Raw genomic sequence first — 13175 nt, forward strand, 5'->3', positions numbered from 1 at the left:
CCACTACGTTTTCATCACAGTTGCCTGCCTCCTTGCTGGTTGCGTTCTTTCTTTGTCCTCTTCTGCCATCAAGGGGTGCCCAACCTTGAAAACTGTAGGACTTATGGAATTCAACTACCCGGAATTCCCCAGCCAGCCAGCCCTGCTGTCTAAGGAATTCTGGGAGTTGAAGTCCATAAATCTTCAACAAGTTGCCAAAGTTGGACACTCCTGGCTTAACACTCTTGCGAAATGCTTTCTTGCACCTGTAGCTCTCTGATCTTAAAATGTTGTCAATTTAACTGGGTTTTAGATTTACTCTTGGGGCTTGAATTTAATTTAATTGTTTTAATTGATTTTAATTTTTTGTATTTCATGGTTTTAACTGCCCTGTAAAACGCCCTGAGTCTTACGGGAATAGGGCGGTATACAAATTCAATAAAATAAATAAATAAAATCCCAGCATAGGCCAACTAAACTCTTCTGACAAAGCCGCCTTTCATCATTCTGAGTGAATATAGTTCAGGATTATTCCTTTAAGCTCCGTGTTAACCTCAAAAACTCCATTTTGGCAGGTGCAGAAGGAAAGCTGACCGTGGTGGCTCAAAAAATCAGCATCCTGTCAGGTAAAGACCTCGCCAAGAGACGAGGGAACGATGGTAGAGATGGGATGAGTGTGGGATGTTGCAAGCCTCGCGTTCGAATTCATCGGCACAGTTTTAACCTTTCACGAAGGAAGAAAAGGCAGCGATTGCTTTCCTGGAGAAGGGTGTAAAATTAGACTCAGTCAGGATCCGTTTTGAAGTCGAGCACGTTTCATTGGGCGGCTGTGGAGTTGCCGTTGTTGCCGTCGTTTTAGTGAATGAAGGAAAGTTGAATGGAAGTGAATTTGAGGCGTGGCCTCTTCTTGTTCCCTTTAGGGATTGGTAGTTGCAGTCATCATGCAGTCTCGGGGGCCTCCAATCAAGTTCTCAGTGGAAGCGTGGTTGCGCTTTTCATTCCTTTCCTCCAGCAGGAAGGTAAGTACGTTTTGGCTATTGTTTCTAAGACACACGCACACAAACACACACCCCAGATGCTCTTCTGCCTGCGGAATTTCTAGCAAGCTGAGCTTTTACTGGAGTCATATCTAGTAAGCTTTTGGCCAAGACTCTGGTTGTCAGCCCCACCAGATAGACCAGCTTAGGAAATCCTCTCCACGGGAAGGCAAAAGCTACCTTTATTGATATTTAACAGAATCTTATAAATCTGATTGTGCTGTGTTTGGTTGTCCTGTATTTTCTTGTCAGTTAATTGGGGAGGCTTCTGCCTGGATTGCTTCCAAATGTTATCTGGCTGTTCTTGGGCTTAAAAAACGCTTCAGCCCTTTTGAAGATGATCTTCCTTAGTCTCTGCAGTTGTTGACTTGGCTTTTAACCTGAATCTGGGCTGCTGTACTTACTGTTGATGACCCTTCCTTCCTTCCTTCCTTCCTTCCTTCCTTCCTTCCTTCCTTCCTTCCTTCCTTCCTCCCTCCCTCCCTCCCTCCCTCCCTCTTCACTTTCTCCTTTTCATCCTTCCTTCGCTTTGTTGTCTATGTTTGCTGCCTTGAGTTATTTGTAAAAACGGTAAAAAGGCGGGATATAAATAAAACAAAATATAATTGGCTTTCCTTCACGTCGCAGTGAGTTTGCCAGCCAGGCTCCTTCCTGTGCTACAGTTCTAGGATGTGGCCTTTTCTTTCTTTCCTCTCTAAAAGACCCCTTTTTTTTCCTTCCTGCAGTCCACGAAGGCACCCTGGTGCACGCCATTTCCATGCTTGCGCTCTGGTGCGGGCGCTTCCTCACCGAAGTCCCCCAGACTCTGGTGGAATGGTTCAAGAAAGCCTTCAGCCTTAAGGCCTGCACTTCGGCGGTCAGGCATGCCTACCTCCAGTGCATGCTGGCTTCCTTCAAAGGTAAGAAAGTGGGGCGGGCCCTCTTTGGGAAGCCAGGCACGGTCTTTTTGAAGAGGGAGAAGAGGCTGTTGGTCTAAATCAGGGCTCTTCAAACTGGGCCCTTTGATGACTTGCGGACTTCAACTCCCAGGATTCCTCAGCCAGCGTGAGGAATTCTGGGAGGTGAAGTCCACAAGTCGTCAAAGGGCCAGGTTTGAAGACTGCCACCCCCTGTTTTAAAGCAAGGGGTGTGCAAGCTTGGCCACTTGAAGACCCGTGGACTTCAACCCCCAGAATTCCTCACTGGGCAGCCTTCCTTGACACGCGGGCCTGGCTGAGGAATCCTGGGAGCTGAAGTCCACAAAGTCATCAAAGGGCCCAGTTTGAAGAGCCCTGGGCGACCGTGGGCCAGCATCACGGAAGTCCTCTCCCTTGAATTCTAAAGTTGGAAGGTGGTGTCGGGACTACAGCTAGTCCACAATTAAGCCCACAATTTCCGTCGCTAAGCGAGACGGTTCAGTCAGTTTTGCCCCACTTTACCACCTTTTACGGCCTATCACAGGGGTCTTCAAACTTGGCCGCTTTAAGACTTGTGGACTTCAACTCCCAGAATTCCTCAGCCAGCATGGCTGGCTGAGGAATTCTGGGAATTGAAGTCCACAAGTCTTAAAGCGGCCAAGTTTGAAGACCCCTGGCCTATCAGATCGGTTCTTTTTTTTTTTCCCCCGCACAGGGGAAAAAACTCACCGACCAGAATATTTTTTATTTTTATTATTTTCTGCTTCTGCAGGCAATGTCCTCCTTCAGGGGGCAGAGCTGCTGCCGTTACTGGTCCAGACGGTGGAGAAAGCTGGAGCTCAGAGCACCCAGATTCCTCTGGTAACGGAAGGCGTCGCTGCAGCTTTGCTAATCTGTCGACTTTCGGTAGCCGATGGGCAGATTGGTAAGATTTCCCCTGCCGCGGAACCGAAACGGCCTTTGGCTGTTTTCAGCCCGGTTCCATTTTCTTTAGGCTAATGAATCGTTAGGCGTGATTCGAACGAGTTGCTTGGGTAATTGGCCCCACTCTTCCCCTCTTCTGTGCCACATCCTGTAACATTTGGATTTATTTTTTTACTTTAAAGATTTGTCGTACCACCCAACTCAGCCATAAAACAAACCACAATTGTCTCGGCAATAACAGAGACCCCCAGTAATAAGAGAGAGAAAAAAATCACGCATAATTGAGGCATAATCTTGTATTACTTACACACACACACACACACACACACAGGATAAGCTCACCTAGTATCCTGGTCCCCACCCTGATGCAGAATTGTGAAACATAATTCCTCTCACATTTTATCTCTCCCCATGATATTCGCTGATTATTAAAACTTGTTTCTGGTGATTCTTCTGATCCTTCTGATCTGGTGATCCTTCTGATCCTTCCTGGAGGATTTAAAACCTGTTTCTGGTTAAAACTGTCGCTTTCTCTCAGCCCAACTCATTTCACATGGTTGCCGTTGTGGGGGAAATAGGAAGAAGAAGAGGTGTCGACTATGTTCACCACCTTGACTTATTGATCAAAATGATAAAAGGTGGGATACACATTAAAGAAAGAAACGAGCTGATTTGCCTTACAGAAGGTGTGATCGCAGTTAAATACAGTGTGAACTGCTGGCCTGAAGTGGTAATTTCCTTTTTTTTTTTTAATCCCGCACTTGTCAGAAAACAAACTGAACAGCTTCTGGCAGCTTATTTTGGATGAGAAAAAACAGATCTTTACTTCCGAGAAGTTTCTGCAGTCTGCTTCAGAAGAAGGTGAGAAGGAATAGGAATAAGGGTAAACAGGAATAGGAATAAGAATAATAATGTTCTTTATTGACCAAGTGCGATTGGACGCACAAGGAATTTGTCTCTGGTGTGTACGTTCTCACTGATGCACTGATGATGTTACCTAGTATGGGTAATAAAATGTCTTCAAGACAACAAGCAGATTCAGAGAGCGCCAAGCACCCCTTAACTGCTCAAAGTCTGGAGGGATGCAACCCATTTCCGTATACTGTAGGTCTGTTTATCCCTTCCTACAGTGATGTGTACAGTTCTGCAGCTGACCGAACGCCTTCTCTTAGACCACGAATGTCGGCTACCTGGAGCTAAAGTCCAGTAAGTGTATGTTAGTGTGGGTTTGTTGCTGACCCGTCAGGATTAAACTCCAGGCTGCAGGCAGAGTTTGCCTTCAATCCTGCCCTTTAATCTCTGAACCACCGGGCTCTTTTCTTTCTTTCTTTTTTTTTGTCGGCTACTGTCCTTCACTTCCTGTTTGTCCCTGTCATCTTTTGATCGGGCTGTCTTCTCACTTCCAGGCAGTATTACAAAGCCTTGACTGCCGTCCTTCTCAGCCGGTCCTGGAGCGTCCGGAGGCTCGCTCAGCAGACCGTGAGGAAGCTCTTATCTTTGCCAAGAGGATTCAAGCTAGCTTGCGGGCTCTTAGAAGAGCTAAAAGCGGTTCTCATTTCACACAAGGTAAAAAGTCTCCGACTTGGTGGCTAACTTCAGAGCCGCCACCGCTGCTGCTTGCAACAGTCTGAAATTAAGGACGCGGAGCAAGCCAGATTGCTGGAAATGGTTTTGGGGGATCGGCAGCGTCTTTTCCCCAGCAGATGTTTTGGGACTGGGTGAGAATTCTGAGATTTCAATCCCAACATATCTGATCAACCGCTGGAGCATTGTATTAGATCAATAACCTGTCTGCGGGGGGGGGGGGATTTAGATAAAATCTGAAGTAAGAGTCCATTCGAACGAATTTTCCAGTTACTATTTTGCCTTTGTTAGGTGCTCCCCCCTGAGGCCTTGGTAACTGAGACTGGAGAGCTGTCGGAACAGGGCAAAACATACGTCCCTCCGCGTATCCTCCAGGAAGCCTTGTGCGTCATTGCGTGTGGGCCGGGGATGGAAGGAGAACCGGAGGAGAAAGAAAAACTGGTCTTGGAAATGCTGATCGTCAGCAGCCATCCTTCTTTGGGTGAGCAAAGGGGGAAGGTCGTACCTGGGTGTGCAAAAGGAGGGCCTCGGGTGGGCTTTGGGGAAGCTCCTGGCGTCGCTTTCTCCCTCATAGTAGCAGGACAACCCAGCCTTTGGCCTGCCCTCCTGATCAAGATGAAGCTGGACCCGGTCGACTTCATCACCAAGCATCTGGAAAAAATCTTTGACCGCATCATCACCCAGAGCCCAATGAATCAGGTGACCTGGGGGGGGGGGTAAGGAAGGAATGTGATGTAATGGAATGAGGAAATGGATCCCCCGGATGGAGGGAGGGAGGGAGGGAGGGGGCGGTGGATTCCAGAGGAGGAAGAGGCAACTCAGCCCAGATATCAGGTGTGAAAGAAAGAGAGTGAAGACAGCTCCTCCTCAAGAGTTCCCAGAGCATCTTGTAGATGCGGGGAGCGGAGTCTTCAATCTGGCAAGATTCAGTCTGTCGGAGTGAAACGAGAAAGAACTCGGCTTGGAAGAATTAACTTCCCAAATCATTCTTGGTTTGGAGGCCTGACAGGGAATGGCTTGCAACCACGATCCCATTTCTGTGTCTGGAACACCAGAACTCGGTGCGGTTACAGTTGCGGGTTCTGTCCTGTAACTCGTGAATCCAGAAGAAACGTTGCAGAGTCTCGATGTTGGACGTTGCGAATTTAATTCCCAGTGAGAGGAAACCTAAGACCAGCGTGCTTCTCTCTTTTCCCCCTTGCAGTCATCCCTGAACGCGGTCGGCTTGCTCTCGGTCCTTCTGCCCGCAAAGGTCCTCCCTCAGCTGATCAGCACCATTTCTGCCTCCTTGGAAAACCCGGCCTTGTGTCTCGTCACCCAGGAAGAATTCGCAATCATGAAGGTGCCGGAAGGGGAGCTCTATGACAAGTCTATCTTGCACAGGTCAGTACGTGAGGGGGAAAAAAAGATTTCAACATTTAAATGTAATTAACTGAGAAAACCTTAGCCAGTAAAAATGTTTAGAACATTGTGGGGAAAACAAATGTAAACGAGCACTGTAAACAGGATATATGATGCTTATGCTCTTGGGTACGTTGTCGATCCATGGAAAGGGTAATGCCTCCTCTGTGGGTTTTTTTTTATGAATATTTTATTAATTTTCTATTTTTACAATCAAGTGCTTAATAGACAAGGTGGTGACTGAGTCCCTTAGTAATTCCGTGGTACATACAAGCTTCTTCAAACTAAATCCAATATTACGCCCTCCGATTACATCCTCCCGGTAATAGACATTTTTCCACACTAAGCAAATACAGTTCTGATTGTTGTTAGTAAATACACAGTTGCATATCCACGTTTATTCCATTTTCCTAATAGTGTCCATAATAACAGTTTAGAATACCTTTTCCAACCAATTTGCATTTGCACTCAGTATCCATTTATTCAGTCCACACCCTCCTCTCTTTTTAGTGCCCAACAGGACAGCCTGAAAAAGGCCAACATGAAGAGGGAGAACAAGGCCTACTCTTTCAAGGAGCAGATCATCGAACTGGAACTGAAGGAGGTAAATGGTCTGGTCAGCTGACTGGGTGGAGATAAGTGGCCAGGGCGTGTGCATCCGGATTGATCTGGACATTCCTCGCCAACAAAGGCCTTGCCTCCCTGTTGACGAACGAAATGGCCGTCCGTTGCAGGAGATTAAGAAGAAGAAAGGGATCAAGGAAGAGATTCAGCTCACCAGTAAACAGAAGGAGATGTTGACCGCCCAGCTGGAGAAGGAATCTCAGATGAGGAAGCAGCTGAAAGAGGTAATTCAGACTTGGCCTGAGTCTTATCGCGGGAAGGAATGGAATGGAGGGGGGGGAAAGGGTAACTTGTATGGTACAAGTAGTCCTGGCAGAATTTCTCTGAGGAGAAGAGATTGCAGTCTCGTTGGAGGTCTGTGGAGATTCTTAGACATCTAGATTTAGAGTTGTCTCAAAGGTGCTCAAAGCCCCGAGACCAGGCGCACAAACCGGTAGGTTAGAGTTAACGCCATGCCACCAGACAGACCTAAAGCCACCGCCGTTGATGACCGCATTGACTTAGACGGTCAACTCCGTGCTGTCCTCTTGCAGGTGGACAGCGAATTGGAGTCCACGCTGGGCCTTTTCGACGCCGTTCTGAAGAGGAACCCTCCCATCCTGTCCCAGTACATCCCTGCCCTGGTCAGCTGCTTCCTACCTCTGCTGAAATCCCCCCTGGCTGCTCCAAGGATTAAGGCCCCGTTCCTATCTTTGGTGTCGTGTGTGATGCCGGATCACTTGAAGACCTTTGGTGCGTTTTTGTTTGTTTTCATACTCTGGCAATAAATCAGGAAGCGAGACAGTTCAAGTGGCTATATAATGCTTTTCTACAGGAACCTGAGCTACTAACGCTCAAAGCAAACTGGTGGCAGAATAAGAAATTCAAGGAAGGCTGGGCTTAGATCTCTTGTGGGCGTGCAGGGACTCGAGACTGCTGACGCGCTTGACCCCTCCTTCGGGCACTGCCTGCTCACCTCCCAACACCAGATTTATTTCCTGCTACGTTTAAACAAGTATCTGACCTGCTAATGCTGCGATCCTGTATTCTGCAAATGGCATTGTTTGGCGAGATTCCACCACTGTTTCACGGTGTCCTTCCCTTTTGCCTCTCAGGGACCGTCGCGAGCCACGTGACACTGCGGATGATGAAGCCCGAATGCGATTTGGATGAATCCTGGTGCCAGGAAGACTTGCCCACAGCTGTGAACAGAGTTATTAGTTTGCTGCACAAGCACACCGTGCCTACCCGGATAACCAAGGGAGAGGAGGGTGAGACCCTTGGGTTACCTTCTCAACGTAGCCATTCTCGTAGAGCTAGTCCTCGACTCGCAACAGTCGGCTTAGTGACCGTTTGAATTTACAACAGCACTGGGGGAAAAAAAAGTGACTGCAGCACCCCCACGTTCACATGATTGAAAGTTCAGGCGCTTGGCAACTGGCTCGTGTTTACGACGGTTGCAGCGTCCCGGCGTCATGCGATCCCCTTGGGGGAGCTTCTGACGAGCAAACGTAATGGGGGGGGCACTTGACAACCGTGTGGCAAATCACGGCAGTGATTTGTTTAACAATTGGGGCGAGAAAGGGGCAAAACTCACTCGAGCGCTCTCTTGCTTAGCAACAGAAAACTTGGGCTCCGCTGTGGTCGTAAGTCGAGGACTACCCGTAACGTATTTGGGGTTGGTCTGCGTAGCTGCATCCAGAACCCTGGTGCCGCAGCGGTTAAAAGGCAGTATTGCAGGCTATCTCTGCCGAGCGCCAGCAGTTGGATCTTGACCAGCTCAAGGTTGACTCAGGCTTTCCGTCCTTCCGAGGTGGATAAAACGAGGACCCAGATTGTTGGGGGCAACAGGCTGACTCTATAAACCGCTTAGAGAGGGCTGTAAAGCACTGTGAAGTGGTATATAAGTCTAAGGATTATTGCTATTGCTCCTTCCTTCCTTCCTTCCTTCCTTCCTTCCTTCCTTCCTTCCTTCCTTCCTTCCGCTAGAATGGAGTATTGTAGTCTGAGTTCAATTCTGACCATCTCAAGGTTGACCCAGCCTTCCATCCTTTTGAGGTGGATAAAACAAGGACCCAGATTGTTTGGGGTAGGGTTGGGGTGGGGGCAAGAGGCTGACTCTGTAAAACTTCTTAGGGAGGGCTGTAAAGCACTGTGAAGCGGTATATAAGTCTAAGGCGGGTGTCAAACTCAATTTCGTTGAGGGCCGCATCAGCATTGCGGTTGCCCTCGGGGCTGGTTGGGCGTGGCCTACTGGGTGGGCGTGGCTAGAGTGCGTATGGCCTACTGGGTGGGCGTGGCTAGAGTGTGTATGGCCTACTGGGTGGGCGTGGCCAGCTCTACATCGTTGGCATCAAGGGTGCCTATGGGGGCCTGGGCAGGAGTGGGACAGATCTGAGGGTCTCTGGCAGAAGGAGGGTCTCTGGGCCAGGGCCAAAGCAGTGGGGGCCGTTCCCTCACTGTTTCCAAGATGGCTTTGCGGGCCGCATGAAACCACTTCGCGGGCCGGATCCGGCCCCCGGGCCTTGTGTTTGACATGTCTGCTCTAAGGGCTATTGCTATCCTTCCTCCTTCGTCTTCTCCCCCCTTCCGCTGCAGGTCCCGTGCCGTTATCAGCCCCGGCCTTTGCTTTAGTCTTCCCCCTGCTGAAGATGGTGCTGCTGGAGACCCCCAACGACAGCGAAGAGAAGGAAGAGCTGCTGGTGAAGGTTTTGCAGATCATCACCGTCCATGCTCAGCTGCGCTCAGCTGCCAATAATGGGGACTGGCTGGTGGACGAGGTGAATCTCCTTTGACTTCTTTTCCGAGTGATTTCCCCACTGATAACGGAGAGATGTAAAATTGGTTGCGGTCTTGTGACCTGCTTAACCACCTTACGACTTAACGGCCATCATTCTCGCTTTAGTTACGATTCTCAGTCCAGGATTGCCAGTACTCCGATTTTTATTTCTTTGTCTCTTTTCTCCCTGTTACCTCGTCCTCCTCCTCCGTCCTCACTTTTTCCCTTAAACTCTTCTGGAGAACTTGAAAGTCCCATGCCGTTCGTGGCCTTGGTGGTGATCTCCGAAAAGGATTATATTCCGTTGCTTTCAAAGTCAGATTCTTTTCCCCCTTGAATCAGCTTAGCTATTTTTAAAAAAAATGATTTCTATACAGGAAGTCCTTTGAGTTACAAGCATCCGTTAAGTGGCCGTCCAGACTTAACACAAAGGGGACTTATGACCGTTTTTCCACCCTTAACGACCATTGTAGCATCCCCCGTGGTCACATGCTCAAAATTCAGAAGCTTGGCAACTGACTCCTAGTTATGACGGTTGCGGGGGTCCCACGGTCCCCTTTTGCGACTGTCCCAACAAGCCAAGTCAGTGGGGGAAGCTGGACTCATTTAAGAACTGTGCGACTAGCTCAACCGCCGCACTGATCCGCTTAGCAACGGTGGCAAGAACGGTCGTAAAATGGGGCAAAGCTAGAGTTACCTTCGCAGCTCGATAGCAAGCCAACTCTTCTTCTGTTTTATGTGGCCGCCGACCAGAACGGTCCCGAGTTGCTTCCTCGTACGGACATGCTGCTGCTCCTGACTAAAGTTATTGGGACAGGATCGCCGCGGGTGCAGGTGAGTGGATTTCCCCCCCCCCCAGGATCAGAGAAGGAGGGGGAGATTGCAAACCCTCAAAGTTTGGGTGCCGTTGAGGTTTTCCCAAGCCCAGTGAAAGCTCTCCTCCTCGCTCAGGTGTTGGGTTCGATGGCGCTGACCGCCTTGTGCGCCAGCAGCAGCGGAGAAGACGGCTGCGCTTACGCCGAACAGGAGGAGATCGATGTGTTGCTGCAGGCTCTGCAGTCGCCCTGCATGAACGTTCGAGACGCAGCTCTGCGGGTCAGTTGGAGCCTCTCGGGCGGGGCTGGAGGTTCAGGGATGGGAGCTGAACCTCTTCTTGGCCAACCGAATAAAAAATGTCTTTTTGTTAGGCGGGGTGTCGTGCTTGGCTTTTGAAGTGTTGGTCTGAGGCGGGGGTGAAAAAATGGCATCTGATTTAATTTCCTTTAAATTTGCCCATTGCCCATAACTTGTAACTTACGATTGAGGATTGTAGCTATGATTTATGTTGTTTATAACTGCACTATGAGTTTATATGTACACCGTGAGACAAATGCCTTGTGTGTCCAATCACACTTGGCCAAAACAGAATGCTAGTCCATCCCATCCCATCCCATCCTTCTATTCTATTCTATTCTATTCTATTCTATTCTATTCTATTCTATTCTATTCTATTCTATTCTATTCTATTCTATTCTATTCTATTCTATTCTATTCTATTCTATTCTAACTATTATTCTATATTCTATTCTATTCTCCATTGTATATTCTATTCTATTCTATTCTATTCTATTCTATTCTATTCTATTCTATTCTATTCTATTCTTACTATTATTTTATATTCTATTCTATTCTCCGTTGTATATTCTATTCTATTCTATTCTATTCTATTCTATTCTATTCTAGTCTATTCTAGTCTAGTCTAGTCTATTCTATTCTATTCTATTCTATTCTATTCTATTCTATTCTATTCTATTCTATTCTTACTATTATTTTATATTCTATTCTATTCTCCGTTGTATATTCTATTCTATTCTATTCTATTCTATTCTATTCTATTCTATTCTATTCTATTCCTAAATTTGGATGCTTGGCAACTTTTATGACTGCCGCAGCGTCCCCCGGGGTCAGGGATCCCCTTTTGCAGACCTTCTGACAAGTCAGGTCAATGAGGGAAGCCAGATCCGCTTCACAGCCGTGTTACTAATTTACCAACTGCGCCTTACCAACCTAACTGATTTTTACAAACGTGACGAGAAAAGTCGTAGAGCGGGGCGAAAGCTCACTTAACCAATTTCTCACTTAGCAACATAAATTCTGGGCTCAGTTGTGTACGTAGGTCGAGGACTAGCCGTACGGAGAGGAAAAAAAAATAGGGCTCCGACTCAGAATAATTCTGCTCGCAACGGTCTTTTCTTGCCTGTAGGGTTTGATGGAGCTGCAGATGGTCTTGCCCACCCCGGACAGCGATGAGAGGAACGGGATGAACCTTTTGCGCCGTCTCTGGGTGGTGAATTTTGACAGGGAAGAAGAAATCCGCCTGCTGGCAGAGAGGTAGGCACGCCTGTCCTTCGAAGGAGGAAACCCTAACCCCACAATCCTAGTTATATCCCCCTTTTCTAGACCAAAACCAAAATCTCTTGGGCTAAAATCTCCTGAGTTTCTTGGCCATCTCCTCGCCAAGAGAGGAAACGACTGTGTTTCCCCCAAAATAAGACCGGGTTTTATATTCATTTTTGCTCCAAAAGATGCATTAGTGCTTATTTTCCGCTTAGAGCTTATACTTATAATGCCGCTTGGGGGGGGGGGGTGTGAAAGCCCTAATAAGCAGGCATATACATAGAATGAAGGCTACTGCTAAGCTTGTAAGCCGCCCTGAGTCTTCGGAGAAGGGCGGGATATAAATGGAATTAAAATAAAAAATCCCACCAGGCTCAAGGTTGACTCAGCCTTCCATCCTTCCGAGGTAGGTAAAATGAGGACCCAGATTGTTGGGGGCAATTAAGCTGACTTTGTAATAATGCCGCTTGGGTGTGTGTGTGTGAAAGCCCTAATAAGCAGGCATATACATAGAATGAAGGCTACTGCTAAGCTTGTAAGCCGCCCTGAGTCTTCGGAGAAGGGCGGGATATAAATGGAATTAAAATAAAATAAAATACTTGGGGGGTGGATGTATTAAATACGTCCGTCTAGCTCAGGGGTAAGGCAACCTTGGCTCTTTTATGACTCGTGGACTTCAACTCCCAGAATTCCTGAGCCAGCCACGCTGAGGGCAAAGGGAGACATTTCCAAGCTGAGCCATGCCGGCTCAGGAATTCTGGGAGTTGAAGTCCACGAGTCATAAAAGAGCCAAGGTTGCCCTACCCCTGGCCTAGCTGATGAATTTAACTGGGGCTTATTTTGGGGGTGGGGCTTACATCACGAGAGTCCTGACAAAATCATGCGAGGGTTTATTTTCCGGTTGGGTCTTATTTGGGAGGGGGCGGGGGGAACACGGTATGACAAAGAACTGGGACTTTACAGCCCGAAGGCTTGATTCGAAACCAAGACGCGCGTCTTGTTTCTCTTGACTTTGCATCTCCGATCCGCGGTGGGTGTTGTGGGGGAAGGGCGGAGACCGAGCGCTTCAGCCTTTCAACCCCCGGAGGTCTTTCTGGAAGATGATGAGCCTCCAATCTACCTGTCGCCTAGGCTGTGGGCATCGATGGGTTTAGAGCTGCAGTCGGACATCTGCTCCATCCTCATCCAAGACGTCATCCACCATGAGCAGGCAGTGCGCCAGGCTGGAGCGGAAGCCCTTTCCAAAGGGGTTGAGCAATACCGAAGCCAGACGAAGGACGTCCTGGCCAAGCTGATGGAGATTTATCAAGAGAAGCTCTATGTAAGCTCCGGTGGATGGAAGCATGAACGTGGTTGGTCAGGAGTCCGTATGTTACCGATAGACTGTTTGTAGCTCTGAACTGTGGGGTCCTTGATGCTCTCTGAGCTTGGGGGTTTCCACGCAGACGTTCCATCACCCAACTAGCTAACATCAACAGTGCTAGAAGGGAGCGGGGTTTGCAGAGAAGAGAGGAGGAAGCGGAGGGGGATGACAACGATTGTGGGGTCCTTGATGCTCTCTGAGCTTGGGGGTTTCCACGCAGACGTTCCATCACC

General features: G+C 48.3%; 1 protein-coding gene across 1 annotated transcript in view; it reads left to right on the forward strand.

Moving 5' to 3' along the window:
- Positions 1-13175, forward strand: part of GCN1 (GCN1 activator of EIF2AK4) — a 46114-nt gene that overhangs the window by 8776 nt on the left and 24163 nt on the right. Inside the window, exons 12-30 of the mRNA XM_083373515.1 lie at positions 555-605; positions 900-998; positions 1742-1915; positions 2685-2837; positions 3605-3697; positions 3967-4042; positions 4243-4402; positions 4712-4901; positions 4995-5119; positions 5625-5803; positions 6332-6425; positions 6556-6669; positions 6979-7177; positions 7540-7695; positions 9023-9204; positions 9957-10037; positions 10155-10298; positions 11446-11573; positions 12711-12900. Coding sequence (XP_083229641.1) covers positions 555-605; positions 900-998; positions 1742-1915; positions 2685-2837; positions 3605-3697; positions 3967-4042; positions 4243-4402; positions 4712-4901; positions 4995-5119; positions 5625-5803; positions 6332-6425; positions 6556-6669; positions 6979-7177; positions 7540-7695; positions 9023-9204; positions 9957-10037; positions 10155-10298; positions 11446-11573; positions 12711-12900 — 2588 coding nt within the window. The remainder of the gene's footprint in view (positions 1-554; positions 606-899; positions 999-1741; positions 1916-2684; positions 2838-3604; positions 3698-3966; positions 4043-4242; positions 4403-4711; positions 4902-4994; positions 5120-5624; positions 5804-6331; positions 6426-6555; positions 6670-6978; positions 7178-7539; positions 7696-9022; positions 9205-9956; positions 10038-10154; positions 10299-11445; positions 11574-12710; positions 12901-13175) is intronic.

Source organism: Vipera ursinii, assembly GCF_947247035.1.
Source record: "Vipera ursinii genome assembly, chromosome: 14".
Classification (NCBI taxonomy): Eukaryota; Metazoa; Chordata; class Lepidosauria; order Squamata; family Viperidae; genus Vipera; species Vipera ursinii.